General features: G+C 35.4%; 1 protein-coding gene and 1 pseudogene across 3 annotated transcripts in view; both read left to right on the top strand.

Annotated features, from left to right (window-relative positions):
* The window catches only part of Rundc3b (RUN domain containing 3B), a 104056-nt gene that overhangs the window by 72864 nt on the left and 11140 nt on the right, over positions 1–20052 (top strand). For 2 of the 3 annotated variants that reach the window (XM_042684731.1, XM_042684730.1), the window contains exons 8-9: positions 720–877; positions 19486–19632. In XM_042684731.1, the coding sequence (XP_042540665.1) occupies positions 720–877; positions 19486–19632 (305 nt within the window). The remainder of the gene's footprint in view (positions 1–719; positions 878–19485; positions 19633–20052) is intronic. The other variant, XM_042684732.1, reaches the window with a different exon arrangement.
* LOC122111922 lies at positions 9873–10649 on the top strand (annotated as a pseudogene).

Below are 20052 nucleotides of genomic sequence, written 5' to 3'. Positions count from 1 at the left end.
ACAAACAGAAAACCCCAAAAGCAGGTATATCTGCCATAATCACTGATATAATCAGACTTTAACCTGAGGTCGTTTAAAATAGAGAAAAGGCTACTACAATTAAGGAAGTAATTCATCAAGTAATTATATGACTATAAATATATATATATATATATATATATATATATATATATATGCATCAAAAGAGAAACATCCAGTTTTATAAAACAAATTCTACTGCACATAAAACAAGAAATGGACCCTAATATAACAGCAATGGGTGATTTCAACTTTTACTCTATAAATAGAGCCTCCAGGGCTGGGGTTAGGTGGCTCAGTGATAGAGTGCTTGCCTTGCATTCATGAGGCCCTGGGTTCAATTCCTCAGCACCACTTAAGTAGAAAAAGCAGGAAATGGTGCTATGGCTCAAGTGGTAGAGTGCTAGCCTTGAGCTGAAGAGCTGAGGGATAGCTCCTAGACCCCACAACTGACAAAGAAAGAAAGAATAGACCTTCCAGACAAAAATATCAACAATGAAATATCAAAGTTGTTACGCTATAGATGAGATGGACTTAACAGACATATACAGAATATTCATATAATTTCAGAATACACATTGCTTTCATTAAATACGTGGAAAGTCTTAGAAATTAGATTATATATGAAACTGTAAAGCAAGTCTTTAATTTAAAAAAAAACTATAAAAATTTCTGTTATTTTCATAATATTTTACTTCCAGGGTTATCTTGAAGAACTCTTACGACTTCGAGAAAACCAACTGTCTGAATCTGTTTCCCAGAATAAAATACTACTTCAAAGGATTGAAGATTCTGATCTGGCTCATAAATTGGAGAAAGAACAACTAGAATATATAATTGTGGAGCTTCAAGATCAGCTGTAAGTGAAATCACTTAGAAAAATGTGGCAATATGTAAACATAAAGACAAAGTGTTATTGCTGTAGTCTTCAAATTCTTAGCAATCTGGTTGACTTCATTAAATCTTGTTTTTTAAACATTTAATTTTTTTCTTATTACAGAAGTAATCCATGTTTATTATAACTAGGTGCCAGTGGCTCATGCCTGTAAGCCTATGTATTCAGGAGGCTGAGATCTAAAGGATTATGGTTTACTGACAGCCTGGTCAGAAAAGTCTGCAAGACTCCATCTCCGAAATAACCAGCAGTCAGCCAGGATAGAGACATGGCTCATGTGGTAGAGTACCAGCTGAGCAAGCATAAAGTCTTGAGTTCAAGCCCTGGTACTTTGAGATAAAAAATATAGAAGATAAAATTTTAAATTAAATTCTTAGTAAGGAATAAAAATAGTATTATTTAGGAATTTATATCCTTGTGAGAAGAGTAATGTCCATATATTGTTTCTTCTGTCTTTTTCTAATGTAAGAGAGCTTTTCCTGTGGTGCCTCTGTTATTAAGGTCAGATGGATATTCCATAGCTCCTCACTTCTGCTAAGCAGGGACAAAAACATCAAGAGCCAAATAAAGATTTCTGGTTATTTATGAGTAAAAGATTAAGGAGAAAAGTTTGGTTTTTTTTTGAAAGTAATGCTTCCAATTTAAGTGTTTTTAATACTAAAAATAAGAAAAACCAGTCTCAATGAACTGATATGACAATATATGCTTGTAATCTCAAATCTGAAAAGCTTGAGGTCAGACCGTTTCAAAAAAACTCAACAGTTGACCAGGTTTCCGGTGGTTCACATTTGTAATCCTAGTTAATCAGTATGCTGAGATTTCAAGGATTTAGGTTTGAAGCCAACCTGGGCAGAAAAAGTCATCAAGGCTCTATCTCTAATGAACTAACACAGTCTCAGATTGTAAGCATGGCTGAAATGGTGGAGCACCCTCAATAAGTAAGCAATCTGAGCAAAAGCCTAAGGTTCTGAGTTCAAGCCCTAGTACTTACACACACACACACACACACACACCAGCCAAACCTGGTGATTTATATCAGTAATCCCAGAAGAAGTGAGAGTAGGAGGAGTTAACAACTGGAACATAGCTCAAGTCCTAAAGCACTAGCCAACTGCAAGGCCCTGAGTTCAATCTTTAATATTGTAATCTAAAATTCAGTTGTTATTTTATCAGAGGACATTTTCATTTGAATAATTAATTTATATGGATTAATTTATTTTTGTTAAAGTAACAAGGCTCAGACTTTTTAATTTGAGAAAATGATGCATCCCAATTACAGCTTTATCATACAGTGTCAGTGATACTATAAGAGTCTCAGGAACTTTATAGTTCTTTTTAATGTCTTCAAAACATTAAAACAATATTAATAGAGCAGAAAATAGAAAACATGACTATTGATGAAAACTAGAATATTGCCTTGAGTTTAAATGTTAAAGACATATAATATGAATGTGATTTCTACATTGATAAAATTGCCTCACAAAATCCTTTCCTATTAAAGGATACTGAACAGGAAGATAAGATAAAAATGCTTTATTAATAAGTGCTAAAAACTCACTACTTCATGAAGATTAGCTTTAAGATGCAGAATAGTGTATTTTCAGTTGCAAAGAGAATAAACATTTTTCTCCCTGTATCACTGAGTTTTTTTACTAGTAGTTATGGAAGTATACAATCAAAGGTTGGCATTGGAATTCCCCTTTTTCATCCTGAGAAAATAAAAGCATCCCCGATAATATTAAAAGATCTGAAAAAGAGTATTAAGAGGGTCAATAACAAAATAAGAAAAAGAATATTGAGGTGTAGAGTATAGAGCATGTAATGTTTTCTTCTATATTGTGTTGCTTATGTTTTCCTGGTCACAAATGTGATGTCACTCATCTGGTTCTTTGTATATTTCTTAATTGTTACATGTATTTACTGTTATTCTTGGATGTGTCTTAAAACTCAAAATATGCACATTTTATAATTTTGTAACAGTACCAAAATTATGGGATAAGCTAAGTATCTGTTACAAATCAAGACTGTCTTCAGGTAATAATTCTACCTTTGCCTCTTATAGGTTAGTCATAATTAATGTCTTGATGCCTCTGCCTCTTCATCTATGAAATAGAGATAATATTTACCTATTTATCATTAATATTAAGTGATTTTGGGTATAATGTGTAAAGGAAAGACAACATTCAAAGAAGGTTTATTCCTCTGAAGGTTTATTCCTCGCCTTAATAAATGCAGTCACAAAGTTAAGTGGAAAATTAAAAATGAGCTGAGCACAAAAGTGTGTCACTTACAATCTTAGCTACCTCAGAGGCTAAGATTTGAGGATCAAAATTTGAAGTCAGTTCAGGAAGACACATTTGTGAGACTCTTATCTCCAATTAACCAGCAGAAAGTTGGAAGTACTACTCAAATGCCAGCTATGAACAAGAGCAAAAGGCTCTGAGCCAAGCCCCAGTACTGGTACAAAATAAAAGTTTGACACTAGTGGCTCACACCTGAAATCCAGCTACCCAGGAGGCTCAGATATAAGAACCAAAGTTCAAAGCCAGCCCCTATAGGAAACTGTTAGAATCTTAGCACCAGTTAACTTTTGAAAAATAGAAAAAAAGCTGAATATGGAGCTTTTGGCTCAAGTGGTATGGTAGAGTGCTAACCTTGAGCATAGAAGCTCAGGGACAGTGCTCAGGCCCTGAATTCAAGCCCTAGGACCAGCAAACACACACACACATGCACACACACACACACACACACACACACACACACAAATTGAAGTAAAGAAGGGATAAGAAGGGAAGGAAGGAAGGGAGGAAGGAAGGGAGGGAGGGAGGGAGGGAGAAAAATTGGAAGTGTTTCCTTTCTAATATTTATTATTGAAAAGGCGATGTACACAGGGATTACAATTACAAAAGTCAGGTAATGAGTACATTTCTTCTTGAACACTGTCATCTCTTCCCTTGTTTTCTCCCATTTTTCCCTCCCAACCCCTCGCTGCAGGTTGTATAGTTCATTTTCAGCATAGTGTCTGGTGAATATCACTGCTGCATTTGTTTACCCTTTTCCCCACGAATTTTGTGCTCTCCCTTACTTTCCCACAAACAAATAATGTTACATACAAATCTACAGAAAATGCAAAGAGCAAAAGAAGAGGAAAAACAAAAAACAAAATCAAAAACCTCTTGTTTCCATTTCTTGGAGTTCATTTTGATAAATATCATTTTATATGCATATTTGCACATAGCTATTGAGCCTTTGTAATCCTTTCCTAAGAATATTCTCCTTTGTGTATGAATGTCTAGAGCCCTGTATAATTTATCATGTCCAAGTGTATTTTTTGTCTTTTACTGTGCACTCTGTTTACTTGTAGATTTATAGGCACATTCTAGTTATGACAGATGAGAGAAACCATGCAACCTATATCTCCCTGGGTTTGGCTTACTTCACTTAATATAATTTTTTCCAAGTCTTTCCATCTCCTTACAAATGGCACAATATCATTCTTTCTGATGGAAGAGTAGATTTCCATTGTGTATGTATGCCACATTTTTTTTGATCCATTCATCCATTGAGGGGCATCTGGGCTGATTCTATATCTTGTCTATGGTAAACAGTGTTTCAGTGAACATGGTTGTGCTGGTAGCTTTAATGTGGCCTTGTTTGTAGTCTATTGGATAAATGCCTAGTCATGGAACTGCTGGGTCATAGGGGAGCTCTATGTTTAGTTTTTGAGGAACCTCTATCTGTTTTCCAGAGTGGTTGAACAAGTTAACATTCCTACCAACAATGTAGTAAAGTTCCCTTTTGGTCACATCCCTATCAGCATCTGTTATTATTACTTTTCTTGATAATGGCCATTCTAAGTGAGGTGAAGTGGAATCTCAATGTACTTTTTTTTTTTTTTTGTCGGTCGTGGGGCTTGAACTCTGGGCCTGGGCGCTGTCCCTCAGCTCTTCAGTTCAAGGCGAGAGCTCTACCACTTGAGCTACAGCACCACTTCCGGTTTTCTGGTGGTTTATTGGAGATAGGAGTCTCACGGTCTCTCCTGCCCGGACTGGCTTTGAACCGCGATCCTCAGATCTCAGCCTCCTGAGTAGCTAGGATTACAGACGTGAGCCACCAGCGCCCGGCTCAATGTACTTTTGATTTGCATTTCTTTTATGGCCAGAGATACTGAACATCTCTTCATGTGTCTATTGACTATTCTTACTTTTTCTGAGAAGTTTCTTAGTCTTTCACCCATTTATTAATTGGGTTGTTGATTCTTTGAGGATTTATTTTTAGGGGGCTTAATTGTTTGAGCTCTAAGTATATTTCAGATATGAGACCCTTACCTGATGTATAGCTACTAAAGATCTTCTCCTATTCTGTAGGCTATTTATCTTGCTAGCGAGGTCTTTGGTAGTTTTATACAATCCCATTCATATAGTCTTTCTTTGATTTGTTGTGATTCTGGATCTTCACTTAAGAAGTTTGCCCCATGCCGAGGAACCTTACTTAGTGTTTCTGCTACTCCTTCCTGTGCTATTTTCATGATATATGGACTTACAATGAGGTATTTGATCCCTTTGGAATTGATTTTGGTGCAAGGTGATATATAAGAATTGAGCTTCAGTTTTCTGCACATGTATAGCCAATTCTGCCAGCACCATTTGTTGAAGAGTCAGTCTTTCTTCCCTTCTTTGTTTTTACTCCCTTATTAAATATTAGGTGGCTATACTTCTATGAGTTCATTTCTGGGCCTTCTATTCCATATTATTATTATTATTCCATATGAGTTTTTTTATTGCTTTCTCTATATGTTGAAGAATGTTGTTGTAATTTTGATGGGTATTTCATTGAATTTGTAAATTCTTTGGGCAGAGTTGCCATTTTCACAATGTTAATTCTTCCAATCCATGAGCATGGAAGGTTTTTTCATTTCTTCAAATCTGCTTTAATTCCTTTTTGCATATTTTTAAAGTTTTCATAATAGAAGCTCTTCACATCTTTGGTTAAATTAATTCCTAGATATTTTATTTTAAACCAACAAAATAGGCCCATAACAAGTAATGAAATTGAAATGGCATAAAAGGTCCTCCATCCAAGAAAAACGCAGAATCTGATGTGTTCACAGACAAATTCTAGAAGGCTTTCTAAGGAGAACTCATTCCATTTGTCCTCAAACTCCTCAATGAAATTGAAGGGGAAAAATACTATCAAACGCATTTTATAAAGCCAGCCTGGCACTCATCCCAAAACCAGATAGGGACTCATCAAATCAAGAGAATGGTAGACTCATCTCTTTGATGGATGCTGCTGCAAAATTTCTCATTAAAATTCTAGCCAACCAAATTCAACAACCAAAAAAAATCATACACTATGATTAATTGGGATTCATTCCATTGATGCAAAGCTGGTTCAATATACATATTAATGTATATTGTAATTAAAATAATTTAACACATCAACAGAAGGAAGGACAAGAACCACATGATCTGCATCTCAACAGATGCAGAAAAAAAGCCTTTTACAAGATATTCAATACTCCTTTATGATAAAAGCTCTGAAGAATCTAGAAATCCATGAACTTTCCTCAATATATAGTAAAGGCTATATATGACAAACCTACAGCCAGTATTATACTTAATGGTGCAAAATTAAAACCATTCCCTCTAAAATCAGGAATGAGACAGGATGTCCACTCTCTACTCTTCTTTAACATAGTCCTGGACTTCCTAGCAAAAGCAATAAGCTAAGAGAAAACTATAAACGGGATCTACATAGAGAAAGAAGTAAAACTATTCCTTTATGAAGATGACATGATCTTGTATTTACAAAATCCTGTAGATTCCTCCTCCAAGTTACTTGAGCTGATCCAAAACTTTGTCAGAGTAGCAGGATGTAAAACCCACCCCAAACAGTAGCTTTATGCCAACAATGAGAAGAGAAAGACTAATCAGGAAAGCAACTCTATTTGTAATAGCCTCCAAAAAAAAAAATCTAGAAATTAACTTAACCAAAAGTGTTTACTTTCTTGTGTCAAAATACTGTGGACCAAACAGTCATTGTAGAATTTCTTGTATTATCCCTGAATTTCAAAATAAATTCATTTTTGCACTCTAATTTCTTAATGATGATTAGATTAATGTTAAAATAATGGCATATATTTATGTGCATGGTGTTTCATGAATATTGCCTGTTGTTTGACAGGTGTCATAATTATTTTCCTCATCCATATATTCAATGAAATACAGCATTTTACAAGGTATTAACAAAGGTACATATGAATAGCTAAGTTTATGACTGATAGAATTAGAATTAAAATTATATTATTTCTTTTTAGATAAAACACTATTATAGGTTTTTGATCCTCACAATTTTGAAATATAAAGTATGGTTTCAAAACTCATATTAATTTTACTTTGCTGCAATAACTTTTAACTTCAACTTATTTATTCACTTAATTAAATGTCACTTAATTAAATATAGGCCAGCTTAAAATATTAGCTATACCTTGGCATGATATTTGTTAATTTTGCCAGAAGATTATAAAAAGGTTTTATTTATATTCATGTTTATTATGCTAATTAATGGGAAAACTTTATTTTTAATTTTTTTCTGTTCAGTGAATATTTAAATGTATACTTTGTGCTGGGATCATATGTGGCTGAGAATACAATTAACATCATCTCTTTTCACACGGCACTAGTAAGATCGATACATGTCATCAATCACTGGGTTATTTGAAGAGTAACACGTATAAGAAGGTGAAATTGTGAGCATCTACATGGTCAGACATTACCAATCACATGGTTATTTAAAGAGCACCATACATAAGAATGAAGATTTGTTAGCATCCACAAGTTTAAACCCATATAAATTATTTGGTATACAAGTTATTCTGTAAGATACACACTGCAAATCTCAGGACCAGACAGACCAAGAACAGTATATAAAAATACTTTGAACACCAGTGAAGTGTCATCCAGTTAATGTTTTTCTTTTAATCATTTGGAAGATTTTAGCAGTAATAACATGAGGAAACTGAAGAGTTTAAATAGTTGAAGTAAAGAAGCATTCACTGTTAAAACTAGGCCAATGTGAGAGTTCAAGAACTTGTTTGGAATGGTTAATGGTAAGTAATCTCAGCCTACAGGCCATAGTTGGTAAGGTCATGTTGCCCTGATTTACAAGTTTAGGATGACTATTTGATGTCATCACGCTCTACTTAAAAATAGACAGATTGTAACAGTTTTTAATCATTGGCCATGTATATATTTTAGTGAGTAATAATGTTATTTAAACTTAAACTATAATCATGTCAATATTTATGATATACTAAATTGTCCATATTAGGACAAAAAATTAAGAAAATGCAGCCAGAAGTGAAAAGGACCAGCATCAAATACGTAAATCATGTCATACTGTACTTTCTTGGGTGTTACAGAAATCAATAGAGTACTCAAGTTTAAAAGGGTACTAATTTGATTATGGATATTTCATTGCCTTTAATTATATGTCCCATTAAACCTGCATATTCTACAGAACAAATGATTATATATTTGAGTCAGAGGCCTAGTAATAGATGGCACTGATATTTCCTGAAAATTGACTTATTACAAAAATGACTCCGTTTTGGCATCTTTAATAAATATTTATCTTGAAGAAACAAAAGAAGCTTTCATAAATTACAGCTTACATAATAAAAAGATATATGTTGTTATTAATATACAAGTATCTCAAATAGTTATTTCAGTTCTGTAGCCTTTAACTGACTTCTATGAGTTTTTATAAGAGTATTTTGGGGAGATGATATATTGAATGCACCAGAATCTGTCCTCCAACCTACACAATTGAATTGACAGAACATACCTAATGTAACTACTTTAGAACTCGACAGATTCTATTGAAGGCTTGCAGCTTTCAGGGGAACATACAGATGTGAATAACATTTAATTTTAACTTAGCACAGTAACAGCTACCCATACCCTAGTTCTAGCCCTGTGGGAGGCTATAAACATCTTCTGGTGGCCAAAAATCATCCTGCCCTCCAGACATCAGGGACCAGATAGCTGCTGATACCACTGCTTATATCTTATGACCACAGAGATATAGACGGAAACATGGGGTTGGGGAAGATTTTTTTAGCACCACTCTTCCATGTTACTAGACTCTCTCATTCTGGCTGAAATGGTTTCCATAAAGTTGAAAGATCTAGCATCCTTTTTTCCTGTTGAATTTTTCTCTTTTCCACCTTGAGAAATCAGACATTAAAGGCTACAGCATTTGGGGCAGGTGTAATGACATATCACCATAATTCTAGCATTCAGGAGGCAATAACTGGAGAATTCTAAGTTCAAGGCCAACCTGAGCTATAGAGTGACCCCCTGCTCTAAGAACAAACTAACAAGTAAGCAACAACAAAAAGATTAAAATACTCAAAAACAAGCATATATGGGAAAAATTAGGATACTATGTATACTCAGAAAGGCTTTAACTTGGAGATGACCTTAAATTTATACCCGAGACTTAATAGTGTAAAGACATCCTATGGTAATAATAATAGTAATAATAATATCAGTAATATAATAAGAAAATAGCAAACTCCAGGAAGAGGAGAAGTTCAAAGCCAGCCTTGGAAGACAAAGACAAAAGATGCATATTTCCATTTAACCAGCAAAAAGCCCAAAGTAGAAGTTTGGCTCAAGTGGTAGAACACCAGCCTTGAGCAAAAAAGCTGAAAGTATGAGATCCTGAGTTCAAGCTCCAGTCAGCACAAAAATAAACTTACAAAGCCAAATTAAGTGTAATGTTTATGGTAGCTACAAAAATAGCTATGCATTTTACACAAAAAGAAATGAGGAGGACGGGAACGGGGGTTGAGACAGGGAGGGACAGGGCTGAGGAGAGGAAGGCAATGCAGATGGGCGCCCTGGCTCAGACAGACTCTCAGGGGCGAGGTCGAGCCAGGGGCGGTGGCCCTGGGGGCAAGGCGACGCCGTCTCTTCCTCCATCCCGCGGCGGAACCCTAGGACAGGAGCCTCAGATGAAAGAAACTATCATGAACCAAGAAAAACTCGCCAAACTGCAGGCACAAGTGCGCATTGGTGGAAAAGGAACTGCTCCTAGAAAGAAGAAGGTGGTTCAGCAGATGACAAAAAACTTCAGTTCTCCTTAAAGAAGTTAGGAGTGAACAATATCTCTGGTATTGAGGAGGTGAATATGTTTACAAACCAAGGAACAGTGATCCACTTTAACAACCCTAAAGTTCAGGCATCTTTGGCAGCAAATACTTTCACCCTTTCAGGCCATGCTGAGACAAAGCAGCTGACAGAAATGCTTCCCAGCATCTTGAACCAGCTTGGTACAGACAGTCTGACTAGTTTAAGGAGACTGGCTGAAGCTCTGCCCAAACAATCTGTGGATGAAAAAGCACCACTTGCTACTGGCGAGGATGATGATGAAGTTCCAGATCTTGTGGAGAATTTTGATGAGGCTTCTAAGAATGAGGCAAACTGAGTCAACTTCTGAAGAAGATGTAACTTGAAGAAGTTACAGGAGCTGCTATTTTATAATATGACTGCTTTTTAAAATTCTTTTGTTTATGGGTCTGGTAAAATCTAGATCTCTTAATATTTTTAAGCCCAAGCTCCCTGGACACTGCAGATCTTTTCAGTTTTTGCTTATACAAAATTCATTCTTTGCAGCTAATGAAGCTGATAAAGCCTGGGAATAAAGGTTGAAACAAAGGTTAATAAAATTGTTTGCCTAGTTAAAAAAAAGAGAAAATAAATATTGCATTAAAAATCTATACTACACACAAGAAAACAATAATTCAGGAAATTAGGGACAAAACCTATAGATATATAGAAAACAAATATCAAAATGACAGAAGTAAGCCTCTCATCAGTCATGAAGTCAAATACATTAAACTCTTCAGTCAAAAGACTGTTTGGAGCCACAGGTAAAACCATATGATCCATATAATCTTGATGTCTGCAAGAAACTGTACTTTGGATCCAAAGATGCAAATAGATGGGGAAATACACTACTTATAAATAACAGTGAAAAGCAGATATAGTAACACAAATATGAGGAGAAAATAAGTTTTACAGGCAAATAAAAGGTTATGAGACAAAGGATATTATAGTTAATGAACAATTAATGGAATAAAAAGATATAAGAGCAAAACATTGTTTTGCATCTAATAACAGACTGAAAATATATAGTTTTGATGATACCAAAAATAAAACATTTTAGGCAATATTTTTTAAAAAGCTATTAAATAACAAGCTGAGCACTGGTGGCTCACACTTGTAATCCTAGCAACTCAGGAAACTGAGATCTGAGGATTCAGGTTCAAAGCCAGCTGGGGCAGGAAGTCCATGAGACTTGTATCTCCAATTAACCACCAAAAAACTGGAAATGGAGCTATAGCTCAAAAGTTGTAGAGTGGTAGCCTTCAGAAAAAGTAATTCAGGAATAGCATTCATGCCCTGAGGTCAAGCCCCATGACTGACAAAAAAAAAAATCTATGAAGCAACAAAAAACAAGTGAAGGGAGAAATAGACATCTCCAAAATAATAGCTTCAGAATTCAGTACCCTCTCAGCAATGGATTGAATAACCAGATGAAAATAAGGAAGTAGAGCACTTGAACATGATAAACCAATTAGATCTAAAAGATATACAGAATATTTTATCCAGTAAATACATTCTCAAAGACATATAGAAAAATTACCAAGAAACGCTTCTCAACCGAAAGAACACTGCTGGAGGAATATCAATACCAAATTTCAAACTCTACTATGAAACCATAGTAATCAAAACAGCTTGGTACTGGCATAAGAACAGACCTCAGGACCAATGGAATAGAATTGAAAACCCAGAAATGAACCTACAGACCTATAAGCCATCTAATCTTCGATAAAGGAGCTAAAAAATAGAATGGAACAAAGACAGCCTCTTCAGCAAATGGTGCTGGCAAAATTGGTTAACTACTTGTAGAAAACTAAAGCTAGATCCTTCTATATCACCCTGCACCAGAATCAACTCCAAATGGATCAAAGACCTCGGAGTCAAAGCAGACATTCTGAAAACATTAAAGGATGGAATAGGAGAAACCTTAGGTCTCGGTGCAGGCCGAAATTTTCTTAATAGAGACCCAGAAACACAACAAATCAAAGAAAGGTTGGACAAATGGGATTGCATGAAGTTGCAGAGCTTCTGTATGGCAAAGGACATAGCTAGCAAGATCAACAGAAAGCCTACGGATTGGGAGAAGATCTTCACTAGCCATACAACAGACAAGGGTCTCATATCTAAAATATACTTGGAACTCAAAAAATTAAATCCCCCAACAACAAATCCTCAAAGAAACAACTGCCCAATGAATAAGTGGGCTAAAGACTTAAAGAGAAACTTCTCTGAAGAAGAAAGTAGGATGGCCAATAGACACATGAAGAAATGCTCAACCTCCCTAGCCATAAAATGCAAATCAAAACAACATTAAGATACCACCTCACCCCAGTTAGAATGGCAAAAATAAAGAACTCTAATAACAACAGATGCTGGAGGGGATGTGGACAGAAGGGAACCTTATTTCATTGTTGGTGGGAGTGTAAACTTATTCAACCACTTTGGAAAGTAGTATGGAGGTTCCTCAAAAGACTCCACATAGAGCTCCCCAATGACCCAGCAATCCCACTTTTGGGCATTTACCCAAATGTTTACAAACAAGACCACACTAAAGCTACCAGCACAACTATGTTTATTGCAGCATTATTTACTATAGCTAAGATATGGAACCAACCAGATGCCCCTCAGTAGATGAATGGATCAAGAAAATGTGGTATATATACACAATGGAATTCTATGCCTCCATCAGATAGAATGACATTGCCACATTTGTTAGGAAATGGAAAAACTTGAAAAAAATTATATTAAGTGAAGTAAGCCAGGCTCAAAGAAACATAGGTCCCATGGTTTCCCTTATTTGCAATATCTAGTATATGTATGAGCAGAAAAGGTCAGATAAGGTGATGTTAGGAAAATGAACCCTATGATATGTATTTAAATGTTTTTTTTTCTTTCATGCATTTGTTTCTAACACATTTATAAGATTATTTCTTTGTTGCTTTGTATGTCCCTCCCCCACATTATAACCCCTGCTTTCACTGTATTTGATGTCGGTAAAATTTGTGGAGGGGAAGAGGAAAAACAAGTCGTTTAAATAAGGATACAGGTGGACCTGTTGCAACAATGAGAAATACAAGTTGTCATGTCGAAAACGAACTTTACAACTTTGGTGAGGGGGAGGGTTGGAGGGGTGGGGGAGGCAGGGAAGGGATGGGAAGGGGAAACAGAGGAGGAGGCTACAATGCTTGATAAGAAATGTATTCATTATCTTGCCCATGTAATTGTAACCCCTCTGTACAGTATTTTCACAATAAAAAATAAATTAAAAAATAATAAAAAAAACAATAAAGTGCCTCCTGAGGAAGCAAAAAAAAAGAAAAAGTACCAAGATATATTAGATCCTAATTAAACTTTTAATAATTTTTAATACCATTAAGTAGCTTCTCTGGATGATAGATATAGTATATCCATACAATGAAATGTTATTTAGCTTTAAAATGGAGTTCTACAGTATGCTACAACATAAATGAAATTTGAGGACATTAATGATGCTAAGTGAAATAAGTCAGTCACAAAGAGTAGATAATTCCAATTAGATGAATCACCTAAAATAATAAAAATCATAGAGACAGAAAGCAGAATAGTGGTTTCCAGGGGCTAAGGGAGGAGGGTATAATAGGCACTGCTGTTCAATTTGTATAGTTTCAGTTTTACAAGATAAAAACTAATGGTAATGGTTTCATATCATTTAAGTATATTTAATGCCACTGGACTGTTAAAAGTTAAGATATCTGGGCACAAGTGGCTCGTGCTTGTAATTTTAACTATTCAAGAGGCTGCAATCTGAAGACTGAAATGGCAATCTGAAGCCAGGCTTGGCACAGAAGTCTGTGAGACTTGCATTTCCAATTAACCACCAAAAAGCCAGAAGTGGCACTGTGGCTCAAGTGGTATTTCTCTAGTCTTGAGCACAAAGGCTAGGGATGTTATTCAGGACCTGAGTTCAAGCCTCAGAACTGATACAGACACATGAAAAATTATCAAGATGGTGTATGTTATGTGTATTTCACTATAATAATTTTTTTAAAAACTAAAGTTAGGGGCTTATGTGTAATAACTCACACCTGTAATCTCATCTACTTGGGAAGTTGAGATCCAGCTCAAGTTTTTGATCCAAGGTCAGTTATTACAGCTAAATGACAGGCTTGGAAATGTATTAGCTAGATAAATAAGCTGAGCATGATGGTACAATACTGTGATTGAAGCTACCTGGGGGATCATAGATAGGAGGATCACAGGCTGAGGCTAGACTCCAGCAAAAATTAGAACCCTACGTGAGAGGTGGGGGATCATAGATAGGAGGATCACAGGCTGAGGCTAGACTCCAGCAAAAATTAGAACCCTACGTGAGAGGTAAAGTAAAAAAGGGCTGGTAGAATGGCTCCAGTGGAAGAGTGCCTGCTGAGCAAGGAAACCAAGCTAGGATGAAGCACTGAGTTCAAACCTTTGTGCTCCCCTCCATTTTTAAAAATTAGTATTAGCATTTAGATCCTAAGTTACTCTATTTTTAATTTTTAAAGACAATTTTAGGTGTTTATATAAATAAGTGCAGAACAAATTCAATTGCCCATTACCTAGACTGAGTAGTTACCAAAAATTCATCACATTTGCTTTACCTATTTCCTTACTTTCCATAATCGCTTTTGAAATTGGTCCTTTATTCTTACCTATGTTAGTATACCTATGTAAGTATGTAAGCATGTTCATACCTCTAAGAAGGTGTTTTATCGCATAAGCACATCTGATGAAAGTAGAAACATTTTTTTTCATTATCAAAGCTCACTCAAAACCAAATTTCTCCATAGTCTCAAAAATATCAGTTGGTTTTCTTTGAATCAGGACTGAAAATCATATGTAGTTATATCTTCTGAGCCTTTTAATTCAGAAAAATTTTTCCCAGTTTTATTTTGCCTGTGATTGTCTGTTTAGACTTTTTCTATAGATATTCAGCATTCTGAAAATTTCCAATCTTCCATTGTAAACTGACTTGTTCATCTCTACTATGTTGTCTACTATATTCACCACTAGTGGCTATGCAGCACTTAAAATGTCTAAATTGTAGCCTAACTTGAGGTGTGCTGTGTAAAATACAAAACAGAATGTACAGAATAAAGTAAGATATCCCACTAGTAACTTTTTTATAATTGAGTACTTGTAAAATAATATTTTGGACATACTTGGTTAAATAAGTACAATATTATAATAAATTGTGTCTGCTTTCTCATGTGAGCCCTGATCTATAAACTTTCTATTCTAAGTCACCTAGCTTTATTAACATCAAGCCCCAGTAGGCATGTAGGATCAGAATCTGGAGTTTTAACAAGATCCCTAGGGGATCAAGTGACTCATTAAAGTTTGAGAACTGCTGTTCTGTGCTGCATGTTCTGGTAAGTAGATCCTCTTAACTCTACATTAGTGATCCTCAATTCTGGTTGTACCTTAGTGTACAACCAGAGAGATTTTTTTTTTCTAATGAGGCTGCCCACCAGACCAAGCCTTACCTCCACAGATTGTGCTTTAATTGGTGATAGGTGGGACCCAGGTAAGTTGTGTTTAAAAAATACTCTCATTGTCTCACTTGTAAATGATTCTATGAGTGAACAGTGGATTCAGATGGTGACAACCTGATTTCACCTTTGTGAAAATTCACATCATTAGCCCTTCAGAGTCATATTACCTACAATAATTGACTGACTAGGTTTATGAAAGTGATTGTTACTTCTTCCACATTTAGAGATAGAATTATGTGAAAAGAACTTCCCATCATAGAACTTCCCATCATCACTTAGGGCTATTGGGAATAATATTCTGTAAGAATATTATTGATTTCATCTAATAACAGATGCTGGTGGGGATATGGCCAAAAAGGAGCACTACTACACTGTGGTGTTAGTACAAACTTGTTCACACAGTTCTGGAAAGCAGTATGGAGGTTCCTTAAGAGACTAAACATAGAGCTCCTCTATGACCCAGCAATCCCACTTCTGGGCATTTACCCAAATGACCACAAACAAGGCCATACTAAAGCTACCAGCACAACTATGTTTATCACAGCATTATTCACCATAGCTAAAATATGGAACCAACCCAAATCTCCCTCAGTATATGAATGGATCAAGAAGATGTGGTATATGTACACAAGGGAGTTTTATGCTTCCATCAGAAAGAATGACATTGCCCCATTTGTAAGGAAATGGAAAGACCTGGAAAAATTATACTAAGTGAAAAATAGGTTGTATGGTTTCCCTCATTGATAATAACTAGAATATGTCTATAATCTTAACAGGGGATTTCAATAGCCCAATTGCTAAGTGCATAGGACCATATCTAGTGAAGCATATCAACATGAACTCCAAGAATTGGAAACAAGAGGTTTTTATTTTGTATGCAGTTATATCCTTTCCCCCGCTCTGTTTTAGTTTTCTCTTCCCTTTGTCTTGTATATAAGTTTATCTGATCCATGGAAGGGAAAAAGAATCAGAAACAGCAGGACAAAGGATGGACTAATGCAACAATTATACTCACTAGACACTATGTTGGAAATGAACTTTACAACTTGGGGAGATGGAGGCAAGTGGGGAGTGGTTAAAGCAGGAGAAAATGAGAGAGGCGGTAATAGTGTTTTAAAAGAAATGTTCTCATTACCTTAATCATGCAACTGTAACCCCCTGTTTACAATAAAGATGAAAAAACAAAAGAATATTATTAATTTTCAGAAAATGATAATGTTCTAATTCTTTCTAATGGTTACCAATGAAATGAAACTTCTTTGTTTTTCTTAATTTTATTTTTTAAAGAAGTGATTATGCTTGTGCAAATTCCTTAAAGTGATGTAGACAATTGATAAGACTGTGGGAAGGGTGAATTTGGCAGGCAAATAAATATGCATGGGGCATGGGTGGCTTATGCTTGTAATCCTAGCTATTCAGAGGCTGAAGTCTCAAGATCATGGTTGAAAACCAGGATCCATACTTCAAAGCCAGCCTTGGTAGGGAAGTCTGTAAAACTCCAATTAACCACCAAAAAGCCAAATGTGGAGCTGTGGGTCAAAAGGTAGAATACTAGCCTTGAACACAAAAGCTCAGAAACAGTGCTTAGGCCCTGAGTTCAAAAACAAAAATAAACAATAAGAAAAAACATAGCAGTACAAATAGGAAACTGCATGGTGGCTTCTCATCACCCAAACATGGAAAGCAAGTATTGTGTACTTTGGAAGTAGAATATGTGAACAGTGTCAATGAGAATGAGACTGTTTATTGCCATTCTTGGAATCCACATAGAGTTTCCAGTTTCATATAGATTTTTGTTATAGATGGCAGTAATATTAGCTGATTTTCTGGATTTTTAAAGGCAAGTGAGAAAATCTCAAAGATATCAAAGTCTAGCAAAAAATGGATATTTAATTGTTTGGATGTATGTGTACGTACATACAGCAACAGAAGCAGATACACTTTATGGGTAGTACAAGAATAATGGTCCACAGAAAACATCACTTTGAAGCTGACATTGAAAGAGGATTAGTTAGGTGTTCCCTTGTGACACAAAAGAAGAAAAGAGGTACAGGGTTCTAGATAAAGAAACATGAGTGCAGAGCCTCCTCTGATTAAAGAAGTAGAATAAGGTTTATAGTAGTAATAGAAGCAAAAGTATCATTGACACTTTCTATTAAGAAAATGTGCATTCCTACCAACCCTGTACATTATTAAAACAGAAGGATAAATATATTCTCTCTGATGTGTCATAGTCATGTAAGTTATAAATTGTCACAAATTGAATTTTAGCAAGTTGTTTAATACACAATTTGATTGTGGAATGCTATTTTAAACAGAAATGGTAAATAACTGAATTTGTTTCTCTTTTAAAACAATGTGATATTTTCCACCTGAAAAGATACAAAGACTATATAATGAAACTTGCTATTGGTTGAGATGGGGTCCCTTGAACTTTTTATCTGAGCTTGACTCAGACTTACTCCTCATCTCCACCTGCAGAATAGGAGTAAGTAGGATGATAGCATGAGACATTGGTGCCAGGCAAAAAGAATAGTCTCTTAGAATATATTCTCACTGACTTTTGCCTGCCTTTTAGTATTTAGTCTGAGACAAAACCAAGTACTTTCATCAGATAGTGTTTCTTTGTGGACATTGTGGAACACGTTTTTTGACACCCACAGTTACCATGTGAAATCAGTAATATTCTTCTGTAGTCTGTTAGAGACATGTAAATGTAAATATTAGAATTCTTTGTAGTTAGAGGGGATAAATTGGCTGGTTCTTTTTAGCATAGAATTCTGTTGCTAGCACCTCAGTCCTGTCTCTTACCATCCACAATAGGACTGCTGTCTGTGAATGTTGGTGATAGGCACCCTACATTGCCCTGCTTGTGGCTTGATATAGGAAGGCTATGGAGTTCTATTGAGGATGCATGTTGCCTAGACAATGTTAAAGGCCATTTAGAGGTAGAAAAAGACCTTTGCTTTGAAATTTAATCAATTCGGTATTAATAGTCTAATAACAATGATCAGTTGATTCAAATTAGTGAAAATTTGACACAAATTTAATTCTTTTACAAGTTGTTATTCATATAGAGGAGTTTAATGAAAATTAAAGAAAACCATGAGTTGTTATAATGACTTCATTCCATAGCTGAAATATTTCAAGTTGATAAATTGTTTAGTGCAGTTATCATTGATTCAGTAATTTTCATGAAGATTTATTTATAGTCATTTCTGTCAAAAAATAATTGTAAGAATCTTACAGCTTTTCCCCTCATGGTCTTTCTTTAAAAAAGAACATTTGTCTTTTGTTTATTTTATTGCTTTTACACGTTGTTTCTGAGTTTGTTTTATTTTGTTTTGCCAATCCTGGAGCTTGAACTCAGGACCTGGGCACTGTCCCTAAGCTTCTTTTTGTTCAAGGCTAGCACTCTACCATTTGAGTCACAGTGCCACTTCTGGCTTTTTCTGTTTATGTGGTACTGTGGTATCTAACCCAGGGCTTCATGCATGTGAGGCAAACACTCTACCACTAAGCCACATTCCCAGCCCCTGTTTCTGAGTTTTAAAACCAGAAAATCTTTCACATGGAATCTTTCTTCTATATTGAAGCTAGCCTCCAATAGCCTGTTTCTTTAAGATATCAGTATTGTTATTTGCAATGTAAATTGCTGCTGGATCTTTTAGTACTTTTGTAAAAATATCTGTGGAAAGGAAAGAAATATCTTCATTAGTACTGACTGGTTATAGCTAGCACAGAAAGAATGAAAAGTGCCTTCTACATATTGTCATAGTCCCAACCAGTCTTGCTGTAGTTCTGATGACAGACTATTATCATAACATTAGGTTCCCCTGCCATTGTAGAAGAGTGAAGATAAAAGCACTCACCATCTTAATATTCACAGGACTGTGCTAAAGAATAATGATTTAAGATCAAGACAAGAGTTAACTGCCCACCTCACCAACCAGTGGCCTTCCCCAGGAGCTCTGGATGTCAATGCTGTTGCCTTGGATACGTTGCTTTACCGAAAACACAATAAACAGTGGTATGAGTAAGTGTAATACTTTTTTTCCACCCTAATTACAAATTTAGTTAGTTGTACCAAAACATTTGGCTCTCCACTTTGGTGTATTAGTTATTCTTCTGAATTTTTTTATTATCTTAGAGAGAAGTTAGGTTTTGGGACTATTTTGATAAAAAATTTTTCTTTAAAAGTTAATTATGAGCTCTTTGAAACCAAGGCATCCTGGGGAAGTAAAATATCTGAGAAAATTTTCTGAAATATTATTGTACAGCTGTCTTCTCCATTAGTTAAATATTCAGCCAGTCACTTTATATCAAGTATACCTATGAGCTTGTGTTTAATGAGCCAACTATTTTTTAATCTTAGTTTTGGTATTTTATTTGCCCAGAATTAATTTCCCTTCTTGTTACAAAACGTAAAATACCATGTCCTGAGAGGAAACAATGA

This window comes from Dipodomys spectabilis, unplaced genomic scaffold (assembly GCF_019054845.1).
Source record: "Dipodomys spectabilis isolate Male_0828 unplaced genomic scaffold, ASM1905484v1 ptg000089l, whole genome shotgun sequence".
In the NCBI taxonomy this organism is placed as follows: domain Eukaryota; kingdom Metazoa; phylum Chordata; class Mammalia; order Rodentia; family Heteromyidae; genus Dipodomys; species Dipodomys spectabilis.
Note: the sequence above shows the minus strand (reverse complement) of the source record. Positions and strands in the feature narration are given on the sequence as shown.